This window comes from Chelonia mydas, chromosome 7 (genome assembly GCF_015237465.2).
Source record: "Chelonia mydas isolate rCheMyd1 chromosome 7, rCheMyd1.pri.v2, whole genome shotgun sequence".
Taxonomy (NCBI): Eukaryota; Metazoa; Chordata; order Testudines; family Cheloniidae; genus Chelonia; species Chelonia mydas.
In genome coordinates this window covers 5,944,923-5,960,950 of record NC_057853.1, presented here as the reverse complement: position 1 = coordinate 5,960,950, position 16,028 = coordinate 5,944,923, and the positions used below count along the sequence as shown (strand labels likewise).

The following is a 16,028-nucleotide window of genomic DNA, read 5'->3' as shown; positions in this document are numbered from 1 at the left end:
ATGTTATTTGTACTGTGATAGTGCCCAGAGGCTCCAACCTGGGTTTGGGCCTAGTTGTGCTAGGTGCTGTACACACACCTAAGGTCTGACCCAAATTTCACTGAAGTCAGTGGAAGCCTTTCCACGGATAACAGCAGCCTTTGAATCAGGCCTGTACGAAGGGACAGTCCTTGCCCAGAGGAACCATCTCGTTCAGAATATGTTAAGCCCATTCACCTCCTTTTTGTTGCTGCTCCCATAACGACCATGAGAGAGCACAGTTGCTTTCAGATTGTTATGCCTATTTTTGCTTCTTTGTGTAGTGCGTTCCCTGAATGTCAGTTGACCGCACCGCAGACTAGAAGATCTTTAAGTAGCCTCAATTAAACATGACAACTTAAAATAAAAAAAGCTTTTGTACTGGCTTGGCACAGCTGGATGGTTTGATGTCTGTAGGGATTGGGGGAAGAGATGGCTTTATTTTAATGCAGGCATTTAAGAAAAACAATTCCCCTTATTCCTCTCCATAGACAGGGTGCTTTGTGCCTCCAGAGCTGCGGGTGCTTAGCCCTCCCCAACGGGGATGAGGCACCGTAATGCCATGAGTGCAACATCCCGTCAAGTCTGGTCAGTTACACACCGCGGTGCTGGGTATAATAGTCACGATGATTATGATAAAAGGTGTGTGGCCGCTGAGAGAGCTTTGAGCAAAAGCCACTGGTTCTGGTGTGGAGCCGCTGGTTCTGGCGTGGAGACTGAGGCTCTGAAATGGTCACTTGCTGTAATCTGGAGATCGTTCTTTGTGGCCTGTGGGCAAGTTTGTGATTTGCTCTGCAGTGCCGCACAGGGGAAAGCATCCCTTCATATCCCACACATCACCGCTCTCCACCTGGAAGAGAGGGAGAAACCATGTTCAGCAGGCTACAGAGTCCCTGTGCCCCATGTTAAAGCAGGTGGGGAGAGGCACAGAGGGAGCAGCGCCTCTCATACTCCTGCCAAAGTGTGAGGCTCTGACAGTCTGCACAGTTGCGCCAGCACAGCGGGGGAAGTAATTTGCTACAGTCCCACACCAGCAGCAAAGTACTGTCTTGGCTTCTTGGAGCAAGGGGGGAAGCTAGGTGGGAAATGTGACTCTAAGTCACAAGTCCATCCCTGAGCTGCTCCTGGAGCCAGGCAGGTGCTTGCCACTCTGAGTAAAGTCATGTAACCGCAGCCCTGGGGCGGGGCTCGAGCCTTCTCCCTGTTGCTTACGGCAGCTTCTCCCTTCTTCCCTTAGGGGCATGGGTTCTTTATTTTGGTGCCCGGTGCCTCTACCCAAGGTGACTCCTCTCTGTGCCAGGGACACAGCGGGTGCTGTCCCTTGGGAAAACATTTAACACCATGTACTATACTAGGAATGTAGGGATAAAACAACACAACAATAAGGGGACTTTATGAGGCCCAGGGCACAGAAGATAAGGGGTAAGGAAAGAATAGGAGTAGCTAGAATAATAAAATAGCAACAATACCTGAAACCCTCCACCTGCCAGCACTTCCTATGCGCCCAATCCCTCCTAGCACCTGCCTGGGCAGCATGTGAGTGGAGAATCAGTTCTTTACTGAGCGATGCAGCACTATAATTGTTGGCCAGCTTAAAACTCATATGCAAAATAAACAGACATGCGATTTCTTACAAGACCTTCGCCCCTAAAAGGGTAGGATTGTCCTGAGGCTCCCTAGTCTGGAGTCCCAAGAGCCAGCTTCATTTTCCCTGGTAGCCTAACCTGGAATTGCTCCTCATCCTCCTGGGTTGCTGGTCTCTTCTGGGCTGTCACCCATCGGTGACCCAGTAACCACCACCAGAGTTCAACATTTCCCTCTGGGTAGGAACGAGAAGTTTTCTGGGGACCTCCCAGGCTGTGATACTTGTTCTGTCTCTGCTCCACTCCAACAACAACCCAACACTTTGTATCTGAGCTCTGGCTAATGTTGATTCTGGTAGTAGCTTCAAGCTTGTTTTGTCACCAGCCTGTACTCTAGGGAATCTCGGAAATGGAGTACTGAGTCTCTGTGGCCATTGCTGCTATAGTCCAAGCATGATTCCCTTAGAGGCTTAGAGTAATATGTCAGAAACAACTAATTCCAGAGGGGGTTGCAGTCACAATATGGCCCTATACAAACTAAGCATTAGTTATTATATTGTTTAGCATCTCACAGACATGTACAGTTCAGGCCCCCAGTTCAGGAAAACAGTTAATGCACGTGCTTAACTTTACGCATGTGCTTAAGGGCCCATTGACTTCATTAGAAGTCAGGCACATGCTTAATTGCTGACCTGAATAAGGGTTGAATTTTGCAATGAAAAATCCAAAAGTAGGAAGTAGTAGCTGGACCAGGATTACCTTGATGCTCTGTTATAGGGATTAGTTTACCTTTCAATTTGTGAAGTTTTGTGGACATAGGTGTTTTTGGAGGCACTATTTTCATGTTCTTTTCCACTGTATATTTTCTAGATTTAAACAAATAAACTTGGAAAATTCCCAGAAGGAAAAAACGTCTGGAACTGAAAGTTAAAGTGGTTCCAGTAAAGCTAACTCTTAGACACAAACTGGTTTAATGCATAATAAATGACCATTGTTTTTCATCCCAAAATGATGATACAGTGTTTGTTTGATTTTATCTGGAATGGAGAGCATGAGCAGTTGAAAGTACTTAGACTGTTGAAGAAGTTAATTGCATACCATTATTTGAACAGGGATAAAATTCTCATTTTATCACTAGTTCACTTACTAACTCTTCTTTAGTATCCGCTCTTCCCATGAGCTGGACGTTTGCTGGTCTCTGCAGCACATTGGCTTGAACTTGATCAAAAGGATATTTAGCAGTTGTGTTGACAAATGCTGATGGTTCATTAAGTGATTTCAGAGGGCGAGATACTCACTTCAGCTCATTTGTTGTACTGGTGGGCTCACCTGTAGGTACATAAAATACTGACATCATAAAGAGCTAATCCTCATTCCACCCGGCGGGAGGAAACAAACCAGTAATGGTTGCCATTTATCTGCAAGGTTACATTTGTCTCCCAAAGCACTGAATTCCCGTACAGCAATTGAGCAGTGTGCCCGATGGCAGGAAACAGTGAAGGGCAGTAACACGGCAATGGAATGTGCATGGATGAGATGAAGAACGCTAGCTGGATCCCTGGGCTATGATTTGAAGCCTGCACATATTTTTTTCCTAGGCTACAATAGTAGTTGTTTCCTCATTGCTGAAGTATTAGAAATAGTAATAGATTTGTTCTTTAGAAAGAAGAATATGCGATTATCATGGACTCTGAGCATGCAGGCCTTTACCATAAATATAACACACATCGTGACTGTTCGGTTGTTAAGGACATAGTGTTGTAAACCTAGTTGCAAAGACACTTAAGGATCTCTATTTATGTTTTTTATTTTTTGTACTATCTCATCGGTAAGGCAGGTGGGTGTGCTGCATGCATGGTTTCCTTGATACTAAGCTCCACACGTTAGCCTCTGGACAGTACATGATGGATGATGTATTTGAATACAGAATCATAACAAGATATTTTCTGTTTTAAGGGAGCCCTGCTACCAAATCCCTGTAGCAAGTCATTTTGTCTGTCTTGCCTATTTAGATTGTCAGTTCTTCCAGACGGGGCAGTCTCTTACTATGTGCTTGTACGGCAGGTATAACAAAACCATATTCTTAGTTGGGGCCTTTAGGCACTACCATTATACAAGTACTTAATCATTATAAAAGCGTGATGTCAGTTAAATTAGGCCACCCTCTGCTTTAATTGATCCCATCTTAGTTCCTTAGCATGTCAATCACGCTTCCCTGGACACACAGACTCCTTTACACTTTCATACACCAACTTGCTCATGTAACCTAGATGTCACTTTGTCCTGGAGGATGAAGAAGGAAGGAAAACATGCATGCCTTGCTTTGGTGGAAAATACATCAGTAGCAAATGCACTGGGGAAATGGTTCTGGTAATGCTGCCTGCATCAGTGCGACCCAAGGTCCTCACGAGGTATTATTTTTTGAAGTTAAGTAGCTTGGACCATGGGTCACATGGGAAAATTCTGCACGTAGTGATACATATGCAGCAGTGTGGTCTTCAGGAGCTGGCACATCACTACACAGAATATAATGACGGTGCAGAACAGAGAGCCCAGGACAACCATGGAAGGAAATATGGGCCGTTACAAACACGACCTGGATGCTGCAGGGAGAAAGATGGGTACGTGACTTTTTCCTGTCTTGTGGTGTTACTCCGAGCTCCCTGTTGCCCACAGATACGCGCAATTGGGGCCTGATCCAAAGTGTGAAGAAGTCACTGGGAATCTTTCCACTGAGCTCAGTGGGCTTTGGCTCAGGTCTTTGAAGAGTTAGCGCAACCTTCCTGCCAAAGAGTTGCTTGACCAAGGGCCATCTCTCCGGGTAGGACTACACTGGGCACTAAGGGTCCATCTACACTGCAAAATAAAACCCCGCATCCGCGAGTCTCAGACCACGGATCAATGCCCTTGGCTGGGTTTCAGAATGCAGGCTCCAGCCTGAGCTGGAACATCTGCCCTGCTATTTTTAGCCCCATAGTGTGAGCCCAAGTCTATGGGATCCGGGCTCGTGGACTCAATGTTTTCAACCCTGCACTTGAGCATCCACACTGCATTATAAACCTGGGTTTATGGCTACTGGATCTGGTGTCAGAGCCATGCCAACGTGTCCATACACAGACCTTCTGACTCGCATCTGCAGTTGGAGCTGTGTCCACACTGCAAAGTGGCAGGGCTTGGCTGGCTCTGACCAAGTCCCCTAGTAGGGTCCTGAGTGTTTGACCCAAGGCAGACTGATTTGTGTGTGGACAGAAGGGGAGCTTGGGCTCAAACCTGAGTCAGAGCCCGGGCTTAGTGTGCAGTGTAGACATACCCTGGAGGGCCAGTGAAATGGGCTACATACACATCCACCTCTGTTGTACAAATTACATAGTATTCACTTAAGACTTCCTCAAGCAGAGCTAGCATGCGTACGTCTACCCACGCTGGAAATAGCCAGATACCGCAACTGGAGATGTGTCCCGCTGCGGCATAGATGTGTCCAAAGGCCCTGATTTTCAGCGATTCTGAGAACCCACTGCTCCATTTGAAGTCAATGATTTTTTTTTTTTCAAGAGGACTTATCACTAGGGTTTTGTCAAAAAATTTGAGGAGGAGGAGAACAGGGGTGCTGGAACAATTTTTGAAGTGGGGGTGCTGAGAGCCACTGAACCAAACTATAACCCTTGTATATAACGGAAACCACTTCAAGCCAGGAGGTATGGGAACACCCACAACACTCATCATTCCAGCACCTATGGAGGAGGAGGGGAAATTGTGAAAATTCCATCCATTTTTTGGCCATGGTTTTGTCACTGAAATTAAAAACTGATTCAAAAATTCAAATGCCAGGAAATGTCAACCTGCTCTACTGATCATACTTCTGACCCATAGATTGGATGGCAGAAGTCCAAAGAAGCCAAATAGTCCATTGTAAAACCACCTTTCATGTAGCCGAAAACCCAAACGTGATACAACACTATTGTGTCCTTGACGGTAACTTTCCTTATGGAAACATAGGCAAGTTCTGCCTGGTTCACCCTCAAAGAAACCCAGTGACTTTAGTGGAGGTAGAATTTGGTCCAAAGTGTTCTCTAGCACATGTCTACAAACTATTAGTTTTAAAAAATTTGTTCTTCTGTAGCAGGCATGTGCATTTTCTTTCACAAATATATTAATTTTATCCAATTCAAGAAAAATCCCAGTGTCCATTTACTTTTCACTTCCCTCCTTTCTCTTACAGTGTCTGTGGAAAGGAAAGTATTACCGTGCATATCGCTGGGGGTAGGGTGACCAGACAGCAAGTGTAAAAAATCGGGACAGGGTGGGGGGTAATAGGTGCCTATATAAGAAAAAGCCCCCAAAATCGGGACTGTCCCTATAAAATCGGGACATCTGGTCACCCTAGCTGGGGAGGATTTGGTGGACTCTGGTGCCATGGAGTGATTTTTGTTTGCCCTGCTTCAGTAGCTCTGTCTCTTCGGTACAAAGATTACTCTCCCCATTTTACTTGTAAATAGCTGACATGGCTTTTGACCTGTTCCCAGAGATGGACACCAGCAGTAGAGATGCGCTGGTAGCATTGCACCGGGAGTTCCACAAATGTGGTGAAGTCGTTCTGTATGAAAACTAGGGCCCTAATTAAGCAGGAGACTAGACCCACTGATGTCAATGGGAATACTCATGTATTGAAAGTTAGGCAGGTGCTTACATGCCTTGCTGAATCAGGGCCTATGAAATTAGCAAGTCCTCGTACAACCGCCGCTTTTGGAGGGTGTTCCGGTGTTGCTGAAAGCCGTGTAAAGACTTCAATATGTTTTTTAAAATCCATGTAGTCCAATAAACAGCCAGCTGGCCAGAATTTATCCATGCTAATCTTGCTAATGTATATGCATAAGTCTTAACATATCTTCCCATATCATGCTGAAAATGGGAATGGCGCGGTGTGCTTCACAGGGCCACGTTTGCAGAGCACCAGCAGTATCTGTGAGTGGATCTCTTTGCGTGCACCAATGCAGAAGCGAAGTGCAGTAGCTACTTGATTGCCAGGATCTGGTTACAGCTGCATTTAAGGAGGCCCACTGAATTTCAATAGCTTAGTGTCTAATGATGTAAAATGAGACTAAGTTATATGAAGGAGAAACATTAACCTCCTTAATTTTTCTTTTTTGTTTCATCTATCATTTGTTTCAGCTAAGCTTTTTGGATAGGACGAATGAGTGTTTACTTTTAGTATGATCCTAAAAGTGTGGAAATGTAAACCTTCAGGAATGGGTTTTAATTGCCTTTGAAAAGTTGCCCATTGCAAAATCTGATAAAAATGTGTTTAGCGTGATTTTTCCCTCCTTTCTTCAAGTAACTGATTATAATTATCTTTAGGAAGCCTTTTTGCTGCAGCTTGCATTTAATACTTCCCAAATTGTAAGGCTGCTGCACAGTATCTGTAAAAATGGCCTTGACAGCACTCTATACAATTTTGTTACTCTGAAGAATTAGCCATATTCTTGGTGGGAGTTAGCAGTTCTGCCCTGTAGTTACAGCCAGTTGTCCATTTTCAAAATACAGATAGCGTGAAGTACGCACATTATAAGGGTCAGTTCTTGCGCTGGTATCATCCACATGTATCCGGTTGCAGATGTTGGTCCTAAATGATCATAATTTGTGTAAATCTTTTATAACCTAAGTGGTCTTTGTGGGTATATATTCCGTTCTTTTCAGGCACTAAGCCAGTCAGAAATCTTGGAATCTATTGCAGACTTTCCATTTTGTAAGAGCCTTAATGAAGAAGGTGGCATCTTATCTTCCAAATTTTATACATAGGAAATGCAGTGAGGAATAAGCTGATGCAATTCACACATACATGGTAACAATAAAATAATCTTCATAATTCTTGAAGTCTGAAATAGAAAGCAAATTTCTGTGAAAATGAAAATGCCAGCACCTGGACAATGGAACAGAACATTGCATCTCAGGAAATGTTTTGCTTCACATTCGGAGTTGCAGCTTCCCTGACCTTGGCGGGAACAACTAATAAGGATATTTATTTAATTTAAGTAGTACATTTTAGGTTTGTTATTTTTAAATAGACACCTTTCCAAGACTCTAGGTGCCTTCCTCTAATTAATCACACAAAAAATATAAGTAAATTAAAACTATGCAACCAGGACATTGATTCTAAGCTTTTCTGGGAAAAGATTGTTTATTCTCTGTGTAAAGCAGAAGGCGTGATTATAATGCTGTGCACATGTTAAAGAACAATGATAACAATAAACAATAGAAGTGTTTCACTATACCCTTAGTGTAGTGGACACAGTTTATTTTTAAAGTAATAACAGTTTTCTACATTTATTTTCTCAACCGCAGCATTGCAGCAACCTGCTTAAGTATGAGAAGCAGAAGGCTGAAACTGACAGCTAACAAAAATGAAATTGACTAGAAATCAGCCTGCAGCAGGCTTTGCCAGATAACACCACACTTTCATCAGTTTGTGCTGATAAGATCCAAGTTACATTCCCTAGCTGGCAGTGCATTCAGCCTGTTGGGAGTGGATTGGGACTTTGTTGCTATTCTGAAGCACCTCTCTAGTTCAGGCTAGCGCATGTAGGTGCGAGACGGAGGATCTTTGCCGCGTGGGGCTTTGGAGGGTGGTAGGGAGTAAAGGTTTGGGGCAGTTCTAAAAGACCCAAGAAAAATTTCACTTGAACTTCTAAGTTCTCTGTCCATATATGTCTAAAACTTTCATATAGCTACCAAAGGGCCCAACCTCGCCAGGTGCTGAGTGCCCGCTACTTCAAGGGAGTGACTCCATTTTATGCTAGTGCAACCTAGAGCCCAGTTTTGCTTGTAGGGCCTTCTGCAGTCCTCAGTCAGTGTCTAATATCAGTGGCAGTTGCCTATGCAGACTAATTGCAGTAGCTCAGATTGACTTTCTGGGCTATTCTTTCTCTCAGACAAACGGGAATTCTCCATCTAATGTGAGCTCCAAAGTGCATGGAAAAACCCCATGGTATCAACTTCCTAGAGTCTTTCTACTCCCTTAACCCCAGCCATAGCTAATGGAAGTTTTGCATGTGTCTAGACTGCAAAATCCCTGTTGGATTTTGTTGTTGTTTCCTTTGTTATGCCAGGCATTCTGCCTGGTTTGTAAGGTGTTAGGGTAGAATTTTCAAAAGCACTTCAGTGGGAACAGAGTTAGACCAAACTGAGCATGTCTGAGAGTACAACCCCTAAGTCCAGACACCCAATTAGCAAAAGACCAATACCTCCGCTACAGATTTAGGGCCAGATCCAAAGGCAATTTTGGTTAGTAGCAATCTCTTTATTGACTTAAATGAGCTTTGGATTAGGCTGTTATCCCATAAAAAGAAAGTCTCAATTCCTCCCTTTCCCCATTACTTTGAAGTACTTTCTACAAACAAAACCAAGAAAAGAGGAAGTGTTTTCATCTGTACACTTCACAGGCTTTAAAGAAGGCAAGGTCAAAGCTTACCTCACCATGGAGCTGTTACTGACATAAACTGTAAGCAGACCGTGTTGTTTCCAGCTATAAAAGAATTCTAAATTCTGTTAATGACATGCAAAGTTCTTCCAGTGTTAGAAAGAAAAGATGAGTCAGGGTGCAAAACCCTGGTGTGTACTTCCATAAATCACATACAGTAGAGGTGAAGCACATCCTTAAGCCTTTTTTTTCTGCGTCACATATGCTTAAAAATAGTGCCCCCAATAACACTGAAAATACCTGAAAAGAATTTTTAAAACATCACAATGTGTGCTCTTGGCAAAGGGATTTTCAGTCCTCAGAGTCTTAGTTGCATTTGATTGTTCATCCTACTATCATTCCTTTAAGAGTGAAAGAGTTTACAATGAAAGCAAATACGGCTGAGATAGAAAAATGTTTATGCACTGCTGTCTTATGTTCTTGAAAGGGAGAACAGAAGAATGTTGGGTACCAGACATCATCATCTTGAGAATATCCCAACTATATTCAAGCATTAGCAAAATTAGTTAAATGTACATAGACTCATAGACTTTAAGAATGCAACTATGTGCATGTAAATGTGTGTGAAACTCGCCTAGCGTCATCAAGTTTAAGGCCAGAAGGGGCCATCAGATCATATCACGTATCTCACAGGCCACCCACGCACTAAACCCAATAACCAAAATGAGACCAAAGTATTACAGCCCACAGGAGGCTGAACTATTGTGCTACAGACAGAGAAATTGCGGCAAAGGAGGTTTAGGTTGGACATTAAGAAAAACTTCCTAACTGTCAGGATGGTTAAGCACTGGAATAAATTGCCCAGGGAGGTTGTGGAATCTCCATCATTGGAGATTTTTAAGAGCAGGATAGACAAACACCTGTCAGGAGTGGTCTAGATAATACTTAGCCCTGCCATGAGTTCAGGGGACTGGACTAGATGACCTTTCGAGGTCCCTTCCAGTCCTATGATTCTAACTCTTTCCCCATGTACAGCATAGGTCTCAGAGTCACATTTTCTGGATATTCTTCCTGGTACGGTGAATGAATTGCATATGTGACCCCAACTGACGTGGGATTTCATCCTGTAAGGTGTTGACCTACTATGAGAGCACTCAGCATCTCACAGGATTGGACCCTGAATCTCTCTGTACATCAATCTGTAAAATGAGGATAAAAATACTTACCACTGGCACCGTTCCGAGCAGTACCACAGTTCTTGTAAGACAGAATATTTGTCAAATACTTTCAGCTCCCTAGAAAGGTGCTATGCATGAGCATTGTTATTAGTGTCTCTATGTAATAAATGGGAGGCAAATATATAGATTAAAGATGTACATCTCTCCGTTGACTGGGGAAAAGTACTAATCAAGTCTAGGGATTTATTTGATTTTTCACTGTTCTGTTTAAGAGCCATGTCTGCCACCATTCCAGATGCAGAAGGTGTAATGAAGATAGTGGAAATTTGTATTAAACAATCAATGGCAGGATTTAGTCCAAAGACGGTAACCAAATGAAAATGTTAGACGGTATTTGGTTGTAACAATATTTGAGACTGTTCTTAATCTTTGCTGCCCAGACACGATTTATTTTTTAATTACATTTGCTTTGGAGTTAAGCTGTTTGAACATTTTTCACAAAAACCACTGAGTTTCCAATGAAAAACACCATGGGATTTTTTTAATCAGCTCTGGCAAAAAAGCAAGACAAAATTTTGGAAAAAAGTCTGACTTTTTTTTTTTGTTTCTGCTGACGTCTGAAATTTTGTCAAAATTGTGAATTTCCATAATTTTAAGCCATCCCAGTGTTGGAGGAAGGAGCTGTGTTTTCTCTCCGTTTTTTAAATGTGAGGCTGAGCTATTTTTTGGCCACCTGGAAACTACAGTACACTTCCACAAAACTCTTAGGAAAACTTAAGGGCCCTCCCCTAACTGAAAATACATGTGGTTTTCTCCTGGGTGGCACAGTGGATTGACTCATCCACAGGAAAGTTCAGCCTACTCAGATCCCACTGCTGTAGCAAAGCATGGCTGAGGTGCTAGGGGTGGAATGAGGTAGCCTAACTATGGTCACTGTGTAGGCACCACTGCATCCTATGCTGGTTCATCTTCTCTGCTCTTTGGGGGTCCATAGTAGACTGTATAACTTTACAGTTGACATGGTGCTTGGCTCGCCCTTTCCCAGTCACGCACAAGGGCTTCCTCCCACTCCGATTGCTCAAATACATGAACATTTGAATACCTGACCTCGTAGGTTCAGTTCCCAGTTATTTGGGTTACTTCGTTATTTAGCTTTCCAAGGGAGATTGTTCACCATGCCATTTTTGATATAGAGGTGGTTGGAGGGTGTCTTCTAGGGGAGATGCTAAATACCAAAGTGCTGGACATCTGCTCTGTGTTAACAATAAATATCCCATGGCTCCTTTTGTATGAGTAAGGATTAAAGCTAATAGCTTTGGCCAAATTTTCCATTCCCCCATTTCAAATCTGCTGTGTTGATTTCAAGGGGAGTACCAGTTTCTGCAGTTTTTCGCGTGTTGAGTAACACTCAGCTGAAGTCAATGAGATGAGCATCGGTAACTACTACACAATGTGTGTGAGTATTTCAAAAATCCACTCCGTGGATTGCACAGCAGTTTGGGATCCTTTGAGATGAAAGGAACTATAGATCAGACATAAGGAATAAGAAGTGAACAGCCAGCTGGCCATCCTAACAAATAATTTACAAAGTAATGGGCTGCGCCTGAGACACGGAGTTCAAATATCGATCTCAACTCCTTCAAAACTAGGGTGTTTAGCTTCAGGGTTTTGACATAACACGTTACAGTGACTGGGGCCAGGCACGTGGTTTGGATCTGGACTTCCCCATACTCTGCATCTGCATGATCTATGATTAAGAATTAGATAAGTTCATGGAGGTTAGGTCCATTGATGGCTATTAGGCAAGTTGATCAGGAATGCAACCCTACGCTCTGGGTGTCCCTAAGCCTCTAACTGCCTGAAGCTGGGAGTGGATGATGGGAGGTGGATCACTTGGTAATTGTTCTGTTCTGTTCATTCCTTCTGAAGCATCTGGCATTGGCCACTGTCAGGAGACAGGACATTGGGCTAGATGGACCATTGGACTGACCCAGTATGGCCAGTTCCTAGCTCCTGTGTGTCTTTGGGCAAGTCATTTAGGCTCTGCTTCAGGGAACAATCCCTATCCAGGGCAGCACTTAAATGTGTGCTTAAGGGCTTTCCTGATTCGGGACCTAAAATATCTCCTTGTCTTGGTTTTTACTTTTTGCTTATGTGCTGTCTCCCCTGCTCCCCACTTTTGTCTGGTGTATTTAGTTTGTAAGCCTTTCAGAGCAGGAACTCTCTCTGATGGCAAGTCAGCACAGTGTCCTACACAATTGAGCCCTACTGCTGTAATTAAAATAATAATAGATGGGGTTGGCTCTGGCCAATTTCTAGACCTAATGTAACCTCCAAGGTCCTACATGTACAATCCTTGTGTTTTTATTTACCAACTGCGGGTGAGGGGAAACTTTTGGCTTGGTTTATTTCTTAGTAAAAGCACTGATAAGAGTCATCAAAAGAAAGGAAGAATCCTAAGGTCTATTTGACATTATTTATCTCCATCTTCTGCATTCATTCCGTTCTAAAACGAAAACAGGAGAACGGTTATACTGAGAGATTGCAGAAACTCTGTGTTTGTATTGAAGGACTAAATCCGTATGTTTGTGATATAACATGCAATGACTTGCCTAACGTGTAATGAAGAAATTGAAATTGAATCTCTCAGTGCATCATGCTGAGTAAGAGGTTTGTTCTACAAGAAACTGTCATATTAAATTCTTGTCGTGATTCCAGACCTCTTTTGAGTCCTAAATCTTTTGGAGGAGACTAATCTGAAATCAAAGCGAAGTTGCTTAGGGTTGGCATGCCAGAAGTGGTCACATCTGAAAAAGTTCAATGAACCTGCAGAGAAAGGTTGAAATTAGTTGCTTCACTACAAAGCGTACAGCTCACCTACCTGCTGATTTGCTTTTTGCTTTGATTCTTTATGTTCTGTCTTCTCGGCTTCTTCTGAGTCAGTTTCAAACCGTATACATATGAAGTGGGAGCTTGTCCCGATTTCAGTATTTATTTAATAAAAAAATAAATCCGTCTACACTGTTTAGTACAACATTAAAACAAATATAGCTTTAGAAACGTGGCATTCAGAAGGTTATGGATTTGTTTCTCCACTGCCTCGCTCCTTGTGGAGTCGTTTTAATTTGTGCAAAGTGGGCGTAATATGTTGCTCTTCTGATTTATCCGCCTTTTACTCTCGCATGGCACATGAGTCAATGGCTACCCAAAAGGGACTCTGTCCCTTTAATTTTTTTAGTGGTAGAATGTACCACTCTAAAGGCCAGATTCTCTGCTGCTGAAAATTGACTTTGGTCCTTTGAAGTCACTGGAGTCATGCTGACTTATATCAACCAAGAATCTAGCCTGCTGAATGCCACTTTCTATCCCATTCCTTTAAGTTGTTGTTGGTATTTTCTGCTTAGAAAGGCTTTTACAAGCAAGAATAAGATGCAATACATGATACAAATGAGGACATTTCTCATGGGCTAAATTCTGTCCTCTGTTACGACCCCTCATTATTAATGGCTACCATCATGAGACGGAGGACATAATTTTTGGCCTGTTACACTGAGAATAAATACCCTATTTAGTTATTGGATGTATGTAACAGTGTAGCCCTAACTGCATTAAAACTGTCTCCTTGCTTTCCATTTCCAGTGTTCTGCTTCTTGTGGACGGGGACATAAACACCGAAATGTGTACTGCCTGTCAAAGGAAGGAAACCGCTTAGAGAATGATTATTGCAAGCACCTTGCTAAACCGAACGTGCAAAGGAAGTGTAGAGGGGGCAGATGTCCGAAGTGGAAAACAGGAGACTGGGGACAGGTGAGCTGCAACATTTTACCTCTTGCACCATTAGGTAGTCCTTATCTGTTGCATTGTTTGCAAGCGTCATTTCAATCCTTTTGCAATAAAAGTATAAATGTTCTGGGTGACGTGCTCAGCTCGGGTAGATCAGCATCGCTCCAGATAAGTCTCTGGAGCTGCACTATCGACATCAGCTGAAGTCCAGCACTGTTTTAGATACAAAAGGGGGTGGTCAACTGCTAACAAAGAAGCACCAGTTGTAAATTTCTTCAACTGCTGCTAGAAGAGGCATTGCTGTGTATGAGTAACCAGACTCTCTTCTCCTCCTCCTTCTTTATTATTGCAATACTTTGGATCCTGAGTGCAATTGTGATTAATTTGGAGGCGTATGAAATTTAAATGATTGTTTGTTAATCATTTTCCTATTCAAGTTGAGCAAATATATAGGAGCTATTAATTTTAAAACGTACTTTTCACTCAGTTTTGTGTTTTTCCAAATGCATTACACGGGAACAACAGCAGTCTACCTCTGTGTCATTACAAAATCAGGTGCTTCATGCATAGGCTGGAGGAAAGTAGGAAAGTCTGGATTTTTCAAGGATGCTGTTTGCTGAGAACATAACTTTCAGCCATTTTGGTTCTTTATTTACATTGCTTTCCCCATATTAAACTCTTGAGAAATATTTCAGGCATGAAAAATATCAGTTTACTTTTCTCATCCTTTTTTCTCTAACACTGAGAGTGGAATTTGGTTTTGGAAACTAAAATTTAATATTTTCTATCACACCAAATTGTACCTTTAACCTATTTCATCAGATTTATATTTACCTCTGAATCTCCATTTCACATGGACCTGAATGATGTGCTAATCAGTCAAATTATTGAAGATCCATAAGTAAATGAATTTTTAACTTGGGACATTTTTAACTTGGACATTCACAATCTTTCTTTGCTTTCTATATGAAACCCTAAGATTCTTGCTGTATGCATCCTTTCCTAAAAGATAAAACATGAAGACATCTGTACATGCATCTGTATAGACAAATATTAATATTAGTACATACACTTTTATCAAATGTCAAATATTAAATTTAAAAAGCATTAAATCCATCATTATTTTCAGACTTGGATTTTTTATTCTCCTCTTAGAATAAATAGAATATGTGCTGTACAATATTTGTATTTCTTTCTTGAAGAATGGGGTAATCATATATTCATCATACACGTTTAGTTGTTTAGGCCCTGATCCTCCAAAAAAATACACAATTAGTTAATGTTAAGCATCTGAGCAGCCCTATTGAACTCAATGGGTCTCCTCCCAGATATAAAGTTAAGCACAATGCCTTATTGTTTGCGGTACTGTGGCCTTAATTTTGTCCAAGAGCCTACAAGAATAAAGACTCACATGACCATTAAAATGTCTCATCATATCAGATCTGCACTTTATTTAAAGTGACTGCTCCTGAAAGCAATTTTTGCAGCTAATAAAAGTCAGCGTACCAACACAATGGTCGGTTGATTGCTTAAAAACATGCTAATTTTAATTGATAAAGATAAATGTTTTAAAATTCAAAACATTCTACTGCATGATAGGATTCAGTTTCATACAATTTGAGAAAGAAGCTCAGCTTAATGAGACTATGAGGTGATTTATGGCCTAAAGTAATCTGTTATGACGAGGCAATTAAAGAATATTTGTATTCTTTATATACTAGAGAGCACTGCCGGCGTGACTAGCTGAGGATCTGGCCCTAAAAATTAGCTATGAAAGCAAAGATGAAAATGCATCATATAACAGCAAAATAGATCATTTAAAAATAACAATGTTATGATACTGTTTCCTTATATTCTGTGTGTAACACAGAGCCAGTCATCAAGTAGTAAATTGGAAGAGTTTGTCTACGTTTGATGTAATAAAACTGGAACAGGTAGAAGTCTTGAATAATGTCATGCCTTAGTGGCATGCATGCCACACTTCTAGATGTGCCTTTTATGCTAAATACTTTTGGAAGTATCCACGTGATTTGTTTATAAACGGCTGAACAA

At 41.9% G+C, this 16,028-nt stretch overlaps 1 protein-coding gene across 7 annotated transcripts in view; it reads left to right on the top strand.

Annotated features, from left to right (window-relative positions):
• Window positions 1-16,028, top strand: part of ADAMTS9 (ADAM metallopeptidase with thrombospondin type 1 motif 9) — a 134,189-nt gene that overhangs the window by 85,783 nt on the left and 32,378 nt on the right. For all 7 annotated transcript variants that reach the window (XR_005226211.2, XM_037904878.2, XM_043551517.1 and 4 more), the window contains one exon: window positions 13,833-14,000. Coding sequence is in view for 6 of the 7 variants with exons in the window: in XM_037904878.2 (XP_037760806.2) it covers window positions 13,833-14,000 (168 nt within the window). In the remaining variant the exon portion in view is untranslated. The remainder of the gene's footprint in view (window positions 1-13,832; window positions 14,001-16,028) is intronic.